The sequence below is a fragment of the Sinocyclocheilus anshuiensis genome, unplaced genomic scaffold, assembly GCF_001515605.1.
Source record: "Sinocyclocheilus anshuiensis isolate Anshui unplaced genomic scaffold, SAMN03320099.WGS_v1.1 scaffold633, whole genome shotgun sequence".
Classification (NCBI taxonomy): domain Eukaryota; kingdom Metazoa; phylum Chordata; class Actinopteri; order Cypriniformes; family Cyprinidae; genus Sinocyclocheilus; species Sinocyclocheilus anshuiensis.
This window is the reverse complement of record NW_015539860.1, coordinates 229,954-241,942: the sequence shown is the minus strand read 5'-3', so window position 1 is coordinate 241,942 and position 11,989 is coordinate 229,954. Positions and strand designations below refer to the sequence as shown.

At 37.5% G+C, this 11,989-nt stretch overlaps 1 protein-coding gene across 1 annotated transcript in view; it reads left to right on the top strand.

Annotated features, from left to right (window-relative positions):
- The window catches only part of LOC107684912 (guanine nucleotide exchange factor VAV2-like), a 157,842-nt gene that overhangs the window by 132,174 nt on the left and 13,679 nt on the right, over positions 1-11,989 (top strand). Inside the window, exons 10-13 of the mRNA XM_016481294.1 lie at positions 6,893-6,992; positions 9,754-9,849; positions 10,659-10,727; positions 10,929-11,015. Coding sequence (XP_016336780.1) covers positions 6,893-6,992; positions 9,754-9,849; positions 10,659-10,727; positions 10,929-11,015 — 352 coding nt within the window. The remainder of the gene's footprint in view (positions 1-6,892; positions 6,993-9,753; positions 9,850-10,658; positions 10,728-10,928; positions 11,016-11,989) is intronic.

Sequence of the window (11,989 nt, the reverse complement as noted above, 5' to 3'; positions counted from 1 at the left end):
AAGTTTTGATGGATGAAGACTGCAATCAAGGTAAATACGATTGCGGTGGCGTACAGGAGTCGTACAGTAAGCACGCGTGAGTCCGTTACAATAATGCGTGTATGAGTGCTCTTGGCGCAGTGATCGCACATTGTATTTATGCACAGGCACAGACATTTCTGTACAAAAAGTTAGATCATGAAAATCATGAAAAATGGGGGCAAAAACAAAAGTGTTGCGTTTATAATTTTGTTCAGTGTATATATATATATTTATATTCAGTCAGCAGGCGATTGGTTTAGGGTTTTTTTTTTTTGGCATCTCCATGTGGTCCTGTTCGGTATGGCAACTTGACTTCTCTAAAATGTAAAAAAGCTCTTTGCTGTTGCACTGTACACATACTATAAAATTCTGATTTCTTTTTATTTCATATGTGCATATATGGGATACTTATATCATTTGGTTCTTTGGTGTCCTTTTGGAGTTTCTAAGTGTCCTTTTTTGGAAAGACATCTACATTTATCTTGAAAAAAGCTTGCAGAAAATACAGATTTTTGAGAATCACCCTTCAATATTTTGGTTTACTTTGCTGGATATAGCACGTGCCCTCACTTTGAATGGGCATGATGCCTCTGACCATAACAACATATAGATGCTGTGAACGAGATCGGTCCGCTGCTAGTCAAGTTATCCCGTCTCATAGCGCAGTCACATTACTTTTTCGATGCGCATGGAGGAATTTATTCGGTAAATGTGTTTCCATCGTAGTTTATGTGCATTTTTTCTTATCGGATAAAAAGTTTATCCTACTCAAATGTACACATAAGTTTTTTATGCGCATTTTTAGAATTTATGCGCATCTTGGCGTTTCCATCCAGCGTTTTTTTATGCGATTTCCAAAATGTGCATAAAAATAGGTGGATGGAAACGCAGCTAATGATGAGATCATTTTAATGTTTCGGTAACTTTTCCTTTAAGGGTACTAAGTATGGTTTGCTTCTAATTTTCCGTTTTTTTCATAATCAAATCTATCATTATTTGCTTTTATTGCAATAACTTGCATTGCATTAATGTGCAAGACACTCTGTGTTGATTTCATGTTGACTTTAAAGTCCTCAGAATGCCCTTTATAGCAGCCACTTGTTCTAATGCACATTAAAGACTTTGTTTCTCTTTTATCTTCCTCTCTGCTGTAGACATCTAATTTAACCTCCGCTTGAGCGCTTCCATAGATATCTTATCTCTCGGGTGGGTAAATGACTTCTCCCAATGAGAATTACTGTATAGGCTCTTTCAAGAGGAACTGAGATTTTGTTTAGCATCAGATTCATTTAATACAGCAGCTGCGGAGGGCATTTGCATTCTCACAGGGAGAGGCTGATCTCTACATTACTGTGGTGTAGGTAATGATAATCACAGGTTCGTTTTTCGCTAATGACAGCACACTCTGACGGAAATCTCTTTCAAAATGTTCTGTGAGATCCAAATGTTTTTTTAAGTCCTATTAACTGAAGCAAACCCACTCAGAATTTTTATGTGGTTATTTACAGTTGTTTAAGTTGGTGACATGGATCGATCTCTTCCAAAAATAAAGCATGGAAAAGAATCGCGATTGAGGAGACAGCCCTATTGTTTCCATTTGTCAGTTTGCATAGGTAATTAGCCCATTACAAGGCTCTTCCCTGAGCCCAGCGGGCAGCATCACACAGAGTCGGCGTGACAGCACCGCCTCTCTCGCCCGCATTCTTTTGTTTATGTAATTCCGAGCCTGTCATCTCATTGAGCCAGTCTTCCTTGGGTGCTCACACTAACATGCACTTTGGCATGACATTGCAGTGGTGCAGCCCTTTTCTGACACGCATGGCCATTTCTCTGTGCCTTAACAGTGGGCATTATTCCTGTCTTCTTGATTAGATTTTTTACTTTCTTCACCTGTTTTCTTGTCTGTATTGCGCATCATCATCAATAGTCTTATCTCATGCTCAATTACTGTCAGTTCTCTCTGAATTAGCTAATTCTCAGACAGTTTCAAAATATGGTTGACACTTTGCATGAAATGGCAGTTGAACGGCTTAATTGTTGTTTTTTTTCTCTTTCTAATAAGTAAAAGAAAGAAAATATTGCACATGAGAAAGAGGGCGGCTTTTATAAAAGTTTTTCTTCACAATAAAATCTGACAGGATGTGTTTACATTTGGTGGCATTAACCATTAAATAACTGAGTATTTTTGGCAAATTATTAATTTCATTAAAGCAGGGCTGCGTCATTCGCCTTTGCAATTTTTCATCTGATTGGCATGTTTCTCTTTTTCATGGGATGCACAGTCCCTCTCCCTTTCCTCTCAACAATGAGAGAAATGGCCAGGGGATTTGGCTGTTGTGCGGCTGCTATTTTCCACACCTCCGTCCATTGCTCCAAAAGCCCAGCTGCCTTTAGTTAATTTTGGTATCTCCACTTGTAAGTCCCTGCGACCTTTTGCAGTGCTGCTTTCCATAGAATTAAATAATTGAGAAGCCTTTCAGAAGCTGTTGACACTGTGAAGGGAATATTGAAGAGTGAAAATACCATCTTGTTTTAAACAAAATCGGCAAGCTGCAAAGCAAATCAGTTTTTTAAACTGTTATAGAGGTCGTTAAAGTCTCAAATGGGAATTTTTTGGGAGTGTTATTTCCAAACTAATTTATGTGATAGTGCCGGAATGAGCTCAGAGTTGCTGAGGAACTGTTAGTTAGTTGGGTTGCGTTGAAATTGAGCCACTATTCACTCCGTGCGGGCTGTGTTTGAGTGAAAGTGAGGGGTCTTCAATGCCTCATGTCAGAGACTATTACTTCTCTCACCGGCCTGTCACTTCCACTTTGCTTTGCGTTTTCCTCGCTGGCCCGGGTCTTTTCCAGTGGACAGATAGACTCTGGAAGGAGAGCGTCTATACCAAATTGTATTTTCTGTGAAATAGCATGCATGACAGCTTTGCCATAATGAGAAAGTTGGTGCAGCGGGCGATACCACCGGAAGAGAGTTGAATTCGAAGAGCATGTGTTTACACGGCGATGGCATAGGATTTCACCCTGGGGAATATTCACACATAAGCAACCTAGGGCTTTTTCTCTCTCTCCCTTTCTTATCTTCTCAATCACATCTCACCCTCATAGTCTGAAGTGCCAAAAGAGGAGGAAACCAGGATGAACTTCTAGAGAAGTGCCTGAATAGCCTTGACTGTTTTGCCATTGCAGTTGTCAGGATGCTGCATGTCTTAAGGTTGGTTGGCGTCATAAAGCCAACGAGACAGGCAACACAAATTGCAGCATTTCTTTTCATTTCAACACCTTTCTTTTACAACACTGATGCCTTTGGGGAGGCAGAGGCCAAATGTTTAGCACTCCAAGCTGGATCAGTCAACAGAATTGGCTTCATAAAGAGCACATTCGTTGAGGCTGCACTGCTTATGTGCATTGCTTTTGGTTGTTAACGAGTTTCACTTCTATCCAATTGGATGTAAACACACATAATTAATGGGTCATTAAAGAGTGATCTCCATTGCACACTAATGCATGTTCTGAGTACAACCCTGAATGAAAGGGCATTTGCAGCCTTCCTAAACAAATCTGCTCACTGGATGTGTACGCCACACTTCACAACATTATTTTTAGTGCTTGTAAGAATTTTTTTTCATTGATAATGTGATGTTAGCCAATTTAGTACAGTTAGATGCTTAACACAGATGGACAAAGCATGGGCTGAGGGCATGTATGAAAGAACATCCATTTGAGCACTATGAATGGATAGTGGAGATGGAAGGGGAAAAAATCATAGCTATCCTTATAACAGTACATAGCAGACATGGTTGAATGGTTTTATTCATGTGCAATTAATTTGTATATCAACGTTTACCTCAAGCAGTGCTTAATTAAAGCCAGTGTCTCACATGATCATTGGAAGGCAATATACATGGTATGTTTTTTTTTGTTTGTTTGTTTGTTTTTTGGACAGGGTTTTAGTGACAGACTTTTTATTTATGTATGTATTTATTTATATATGCCGTTCAAAGGTTTGTTTTTAGTAAGATATTTTGGTGTGTGTGAGTTTGAAATAATTATTTTATGCTCACCAAGGCTGCATTTATTTGATCATAAATAGAGTAAAAAGTTTTCTCCATGAACTATAGGGACTCAGCCCCACGCACACATGTGACTCGCAGATTGGTTGCAAAATTTATCCATGTGAAAGTATATCATTTGCGCTCATTTTAAGGTCTTGCCAATTTAAACATTAAAGTGCTTTTTAAACCATTCAAGCGCAAGTAGATACAAAAGAAAACTTGATTGGAACTTCTTGTGCACTGCTTTCTTCTCACACTCCCGAAGCACACACAGAGGGCCTCATCTCATACAGCATACAAACGCCCAATTAAGTTCTCTTTCACATCTTCTTGTGCTTGAATGGACAGATAAACACAAAATTATATCTGTCTCTGTGAGTATCCTCGTAAACATAGTCAGCTATGTCTTAGGTGAACGTAAACAGCTGAGAAAAAAATCGGATGTGTATCACTATATTGAATCAGTGCATTAGGTCTTAAAGGTGCAATAGGTTATTGTCTTCAGAAACATTTTTTGTTATGCTGGTTGAAAGTCTCTTCACATCCCGATAGCAATCATTAAGTTAAGTGGTCTAAATGTATTTATATATTCTGTGGAAGGCGTAGGACCAAGAAATGTTCGTCCAATCAAAACGCTCAGTCCGAGCGTTTTGATTGGCTTTCCTACCTGCCTGTCAACATATGTATTTGCATACCTCTGCGCACCCTGTTCGGGCAGACAGGATACGTCATCAGCGCATTCACGTATGCTGTGCAGACAGAGCGAGAATGGCAGGCAAACATCAACAACCTGACCTTCCTTCCTGGTATTGTAGTACTTACTACTATACTATAAAGTTTTCTCACCGGTTAATAAGACATGATGTATTATAGTAATATTGTCTCTGGTCATCTGGTCTGTGTGTGCGTTCATGCGCTCAGGGGGCGTGGCTTTGGACGGCGACTGCTGGGAGGGTGGGATGTTCGCGTTCAGTGCTATCAGGCTAAAGTTAGCATTTTCCAAGATCTCCTACTGCACCTTTAAAGTGACAGCAGCCTAATAACCTGCTGCTCTCTGTGTCATTAATGTTAATTAACAAAAGACAACAATCATTCACTGCTCTTGACTGAATAACTGTTGTAGGTTTAGCAAAGATTAATCTATATTTAATTTATACAGTGAGGACTATGCAGTGTTATTTTACATTTGATTATTCCGTTTCTGAACACTGCTGTTAGAAATACCTGAAAAACCTTTTTTGGTCATCCCAAATTTTTTTGTGATCTGTTGCATCCCTACTAAAAACAGTAATGTTGTAAAATATTATTAAAATTTACTGTTTTCTATTTTAATATATTTTTGTGATAGCAAAGCTGAATTTTGAACCATGATACTTTTTTAAACAAAAAAGTTAAACAAAAAAAAACAATATGAAATTTTTTAACAATGTAATGTAAATGTTTGATGCGTGTAATACCTTTTAAAGATAAAGACTGTTCTTCACTTACGTGAAGATTCTTGTTCCATTATTCTTGCATTGTTTGAAGTGTCCTACATAAAGCACCGTCTCTCCCTCGCCGTCCTTTTTACAAGGCACCTGAAAGATTTAATCTGGAAATTGCCTTGTAAAGAAGACCTTCATGTTCAATTATGCCTGTGACATCTGTTATTACAGCTAATTCCCGACACCAGCTCCCGCATTTTCAATATGCTGTTGAATGTGCGTTTTGCTCATAATTGAGCGGGGCCACCATTAATCTCCATCAGTCCATTTCCATGAGGAGCCAAGCCATCTCTCTTGTTCCAGATTAGCCTTTAATCAGGCCTGCTTAGTCCAAGGGCACGGAGGCCAAGACATTGAGCAGAGCAGCAGGGGAGCACACTTTTCAGCTCAAGACTACAGTTTTAGTTTCGTACTCTGTACAGTAGCAGATTTTAATGGGTGGCTCGCATGTCAACATAGAGAGGTGAAACTTGGAGACTGAATTGCTGGCCATCAAGAAAATCGTAACGCTTCACAGACCACATTTAATGAGCTAGATTTGAGTTGATCCTCATCTTTTGATTCATTCGACCTCACCCAGGCGTATTTTGCCTTGGAGGATAATCCAGTTCAGATATAGATAAAATGATTCTTGCTTTGATCAGACCACTTTTCTTTCCAGATTTTATCTTTCTTCTTTGGGATTCTATGGGATTACAATTTCATTCTTCTGATCAAGGATAACTAAGCAATGATTATATATTATAAATTGAAATTGGCTTAACCAAGACCACAGTTAAGAGGCAGGCAAGCCGAGAGTATCCAAGGGTTTGAGCTTGCCAACTGTGCCAGTGTCCTACTTAAATCAGAGGCAGAAATCTGTGCCACACGTGGGGCCATCATCTAGACGAGATGACTTTGAGCTGCTTCCAGAATGTGCTGATCACTATCAGGTGTCCACTGTGAAATCTAATAAATGTGTGTTGATGTTTTCAGAGGCCCAAATTAAGTTGTACACAATCCAGAATCCACAAAATGCTTCACTCAGATTAATTAGATAAAGAGAGCTCAACAGATGTATCTCTATTTTGAAATTATGTAACACAAACTATCTGTTCATGACTTGTAGCACAGATTTTTTTTTTCTTTTAATGGTTTCAAAAATTCAGGTAAAAGTGAAAATAAACCCAAAGATAAAAATTCTGTCATTATTTACTGACCAAACCCAAATTACACAAATGACAGTCCATCTGTTGTTTTCCATATAATGAAACTATTCCTTTTATATGTTGAGACTGAGTATTGAATGTCATTGCAAGGTTATGATATCGATCTTTTGATCTTTCTTTTTTAGACTGCTGATCTACGGCCAGTACTGCAGCCATATGGAGAACGCTCAGAAGACACTGGATGAGCTGATTGCCACACGGGAAGATGTGAAGTGTAAAGTGGAGGTATGCTCTAAGCAGTCTAATCTTGTACATTTTTTAAGTGTCTGTGATATATATATATACATATATATATATATATACACACACACACACACAGTATGTGTGAACAGTTTGGAATAATTAAGATTTTTTAATTTTGTTGAAAGAAGTCTCTTATGCTCACCAAGGCTGCATTTATTTGAACAAAACACAGTAAAAACAGTAATATTGTGAAATATTATTAAAATTTTAAAGCAACTGTTTTCTATTATAATATATTTATAATGGAATTTCTGTCAATTCTATTTCTGTGATGGCAAAGATTAATTTTCAGCAGCCATTACTCCGATTGTCAGTGTCACATGATCCTTCAGAAATCATTCTAATATGCTGATTTGGTCATTTTGATAATTTACTATTATCAATGTTGAAAACCATTGTGCTGCTTAATATTTTTGTGGAAACTGTGATACACTACCATTCAAAAGTTTAGGGTAAGTTAGAATGTAAAAAAAAAAAAATTCATACTTCTATTCAGCAATGATCCATTAAAATTAGGGCTGCACGATAAATCGCATGCGATATTTAACACGCATACACAGAGCCGTTGTTCACTGACGAGCTGCGCAAAAAATCGTGCGAATATGAACGTGGTTTTGCGCAACTCGTCAGTGAACAACGGCTCTGTGTAGTTAATGCTGCTCAATGTGAAAGCCCGCAGGTGATGGAGATTTACCGCTGATTACAGAACCGGCTTTCTGACTAGATGCGCATTAAATATCGCATGCGATTTATCGTGCAGCCCTAATTAAAATGATTAAAAATTACAATAAACACATATATATTGTTACAGAATATTTCTATTTTAAATAAATGGTGTTCTTTGGAACTTCCTTTTTATCAAAGAACAATATACATATATCTATAAATACAATTAGCGTTACAATTAATTGTGTGAGGAGCAGACCAAAATGTGAGTTGTCGTTCACTGAAAATCGTCTCCAGTTTGCTTTTAACTGCTAGGACTGGATCACTGGTCAATGTGAACTGAGTCAGTCTGATTTGTAAAAAAAAACATCATTCAGACATGTTTTGTGAACTAGATCAGTTTCATGAAATAATCTGACTCAAAGAACAATTTGTTCATTAAACAGACATTGTTATCGCTCTCATTATTTCAATCTGTTCCAATCTTGTGGCTTGGAGAAGACTGGATTGGATTAACTTTATAGTTGATGAGTCAAATTGACAACTTTTATGATTCTTTGTTTTCCTTTTTAAAGTTTGAAAGCTCCAGTACCCATTCATTGTTATTGCATGAAAAACAGCAATCAGGACATTATTTATTTTTACTTTTGTGCTCCAAGGCATGTGCATTTGAAACATGTGGGTGAATAAATGATGACAAAATGTAATTTTGGAATTACATTTAAATGTCTCTTTAAGTGAATTAATAATGCTCAAAATCTACTAAACAACATGCAGGTCTCACTCTATCACTAAAACTGTACTTCTCATCAGCCAGTGCTGAGGCAGGAACACTGCCTTAAAGAAACTCTTTTAAACAGCTCTTTCTCCCAGAGACTGCTCCAGTGGTCAGCTCCAGCACAGCATTCCCTCTCAGCAGACTGCTGTTGACAGTTTTGGGACATGAGCTAATTTTGCTCTCTGTTAATGCTGCACAGGATGCAAAGACTACAGGGCTGTTTTTGTGCTTGCCAGTCTGAGGCAGTGTGGTGTACTTAATGACTCCAAAAATAAAGACTGGCGAGAGAAGTCATTATTTCCACACAGGATTAGAGGAGACTATAGATGAAATCACAGCAACCGCACTTCTGGACATGCTTGTTGACAAATTCACATAATTATCGTCCTGTTATCTCACACATAAGAAGGGCTCTTTAATCGGGCACAGTCCATTCAGTGCGTGGTTATGAGACCTCTTGGATAGAGACGAGTGGCTCTTGTAGTGGATTAGTCAGAGATGCTTCATAAGGAGAGACATGGAGTCACTGATAGTCATAGAGATGATGAACCTCTTCCTCAGTCTATTCTGAATGTCAAGCGTGACATTTGAGCAGTCTGTCCTCCTTGCTTACTTGCCATTTGAGAACAGGAAGATTAAAAAAGGAAGGGATTAGCACGTAACGTGAAGATAACAATTCGTGCAGAGGAAAAGATAATGTCTGTTTGTATACAGTATACAGTTTATACACGTTAGACAAAATGAAATAAATTTTTAATTAAAAAAATGACTATATTACTGTTTACTTAATAAATGTTTCTGGTATTATTGTGTGTGTGATTAGGAACTATTGAAGCCTGTTTCCACCTCAGAGTTGAAAAAAAGATAATTGTGTTTAAAATATGAAATTATGTTGTATTGTGAGATACAGAGTCGCAATTATAAAATAAAGTTGAAGTTGGGAGATAAATTCGCAATTTTTTATTTATGTATGTATTCATTTAGGGTGGAAACAGATTTCCATAGTATACAGAATTCCAAAGAAAAACTTGTTTTCGTAATCATTAATAAAAATTTGAAGAAAAATATCATTGGCCAATAATATCATAAATCCAGTCAAATCCTAATGGATAAAATCAAGTCTTGTCTTTTATTATTTATTTATTTTGTGGCTTACAAAATATGCCACATTCCAGAAAGTCTTGTCATCTTTAGCAATTATGTCAGTTTAAAATACCACTTTTTTTATTGTGGGCATTATTTGTTCTGAGATATTTCTTTTAAAAACTGCTGACCTGTTGCCATAATCTTCCTCCACAGGAGTGTACCATGAAAGTCCAGGAGGGGAAGTTCAAACTGCAGGATCTCCTGGTGGTCCCTATGCAGAGGGTCCTCAAATACCACCTTTTACTTAAGGTGAGAGTCACCATCAACACTACTGTGAGCTGTGATTAAGAGTGTTATAAGAAAAATTCAGGAACCTGTTCAACTTCCATTTATTTCGTTTTCGTTTTAAAGTTTGAAAACAGCAGAACGACAGTACCTTGTGAACCCCCAAACCCTATAAAACATTCAGATCATTTTACCTCATCCAACAAGACCTATGTAGCTCACCACTCTGCTCAGCCACTGCTAATAGAGATCATGTATAAAACAGGATGCCCTGCGTGATACAAACCATCATTAATTCACAACACACATTAATAATGGATATGGAGAGAAAGAGTGTGACGTGCGACAGATGGCCAGGATACAGCGGAGAGGGAAGTGAGCAATGGGAGGTGGATACAGTGACACTGTTTAAATCAGCCGTGCTTAAATCATATCATCCACAGCCCATTTCATACACTCAAACCCAGGGAGTGTTGCTGTGTGCGAGTTGTGCTTTAGATGGCATGTGCTTGTTCTTAAAAATGTTGCTAAATCTAACAAGTCCTCATTCCTTTGGGGACATCCTCATTTGTTTTCCTCAGATAAAAAAGTAACATGTATGACAAATATGACACATTATTTCAACAATACTATTACAAGCATTCAATCAAGCATTTAACAGCCCCGTGGTATAAATAAATTATTTACTACTAATTATTTTTTCGATGTGTGTGTATATACATATATACACAACATTAAAATAATGTATTTTAGAATGAAATATCACCATAAATAGGCTAAGTCTTGTGTCAGGCTAAGTATTTGTGAGTTATCATTATGTTGTCTGTCCACAGGAGTTGGTAAGTCACTCTATGGACCGCCCGGAGAGGCAGCAGCTTAAAGAGGCACTAGAAGCCATGCAGGTTTGAACTCTTATATGACCGTCATATACACATAATATCCCCCAATACAGTGTTTGATGTCAACAGTTGGGTTGTAATATAATTATGCCTAGCAGAATGTTTAATGTGCAATGATCTCTGGGACTTTGTATTTTGGGGAATGAGTTGCTTGGATTTTTTTATCTGAGTGTTTTGCCTTTGTCTGTTTATTTGTCTTTGAAGGACCTGGCAATGTACATCAACGAGGTGAAAAGAGACAATGAAACCCTGAAGAAAATAAGTGAATTTCAGAGCTCAATAGAAAATCTAGTAAGTGTTCATGAAGTGCGATTCACTGGCATAATCTGAAAAAATGCGGAAAGAGGACGTACTTTAAAGGTCATTAATAATTATTTTTATGTCCCTGTTTGATTGAAAGATATTGAGAACTGAGAGATGCTGAGAACATCATAGCTGGTATCAGTATTTCAGCATTTTGGGATGGACTCAACAGTAATTCATGGTGGCTTCACGAAAAGCTTCTATGAGGATTGCAAAAATATGGTTGGCCCCCTCTACTGTGTCAAGTGAAAGACTTATGATGTCTGAGGTTGTGCACATTTCAGCATGCTGGCCAATTCCTCTTTATCCCCAAACATTAAGTTGTTTACAAGCCTCTACCTGCCCCCCGTCTGTCACTTCTGTTCAGTAAAATAAATCCTGAAAGCCTCCAGGCCATGAGCACAAGCAGGACGTGTTTAGGACTGTTTAAAGGGAATAAAATCAGTGTATCCTCTCCCAGTAGCTAATGTAGGAGTTAGTGTATCTGCTCTGGTTTATTTATGTGAGGGTCTGTGGTGCAGATGACGCCCGTGGCTAAACATCAAAGAGCCAATGAGGCATGCCACTTACAGACAAAAGACATTCACTGTGGCCTTTGCCAGTTGCATGTATGTACAGTTGTATGTATGTAGCATTTATTTGCCAGTAACATCTAAGATAATTGCATAAAGTCTTATTCTGTTTATACAGTATGTTGTTTTCCCCCATCTTGTAGCCACAGTTGATACATAAACCTATTTATGTAAAAAACAAATATTACAGAAATGTTTTTACAATAACAAAAAATACAGCAACAGTATGGAGCTACATAATAATGGAGATATTTTGCAATAAAAAACTCTTTTGATATTTTTTCTCACACAAAAATTATCTGCAAACAAAATGACGTGCAAGACAAAAAAAATTCTACAACAAAACCTTTTAAACCAAAACATTTTTTTTTGTGAAAACAGTTCTGAAGA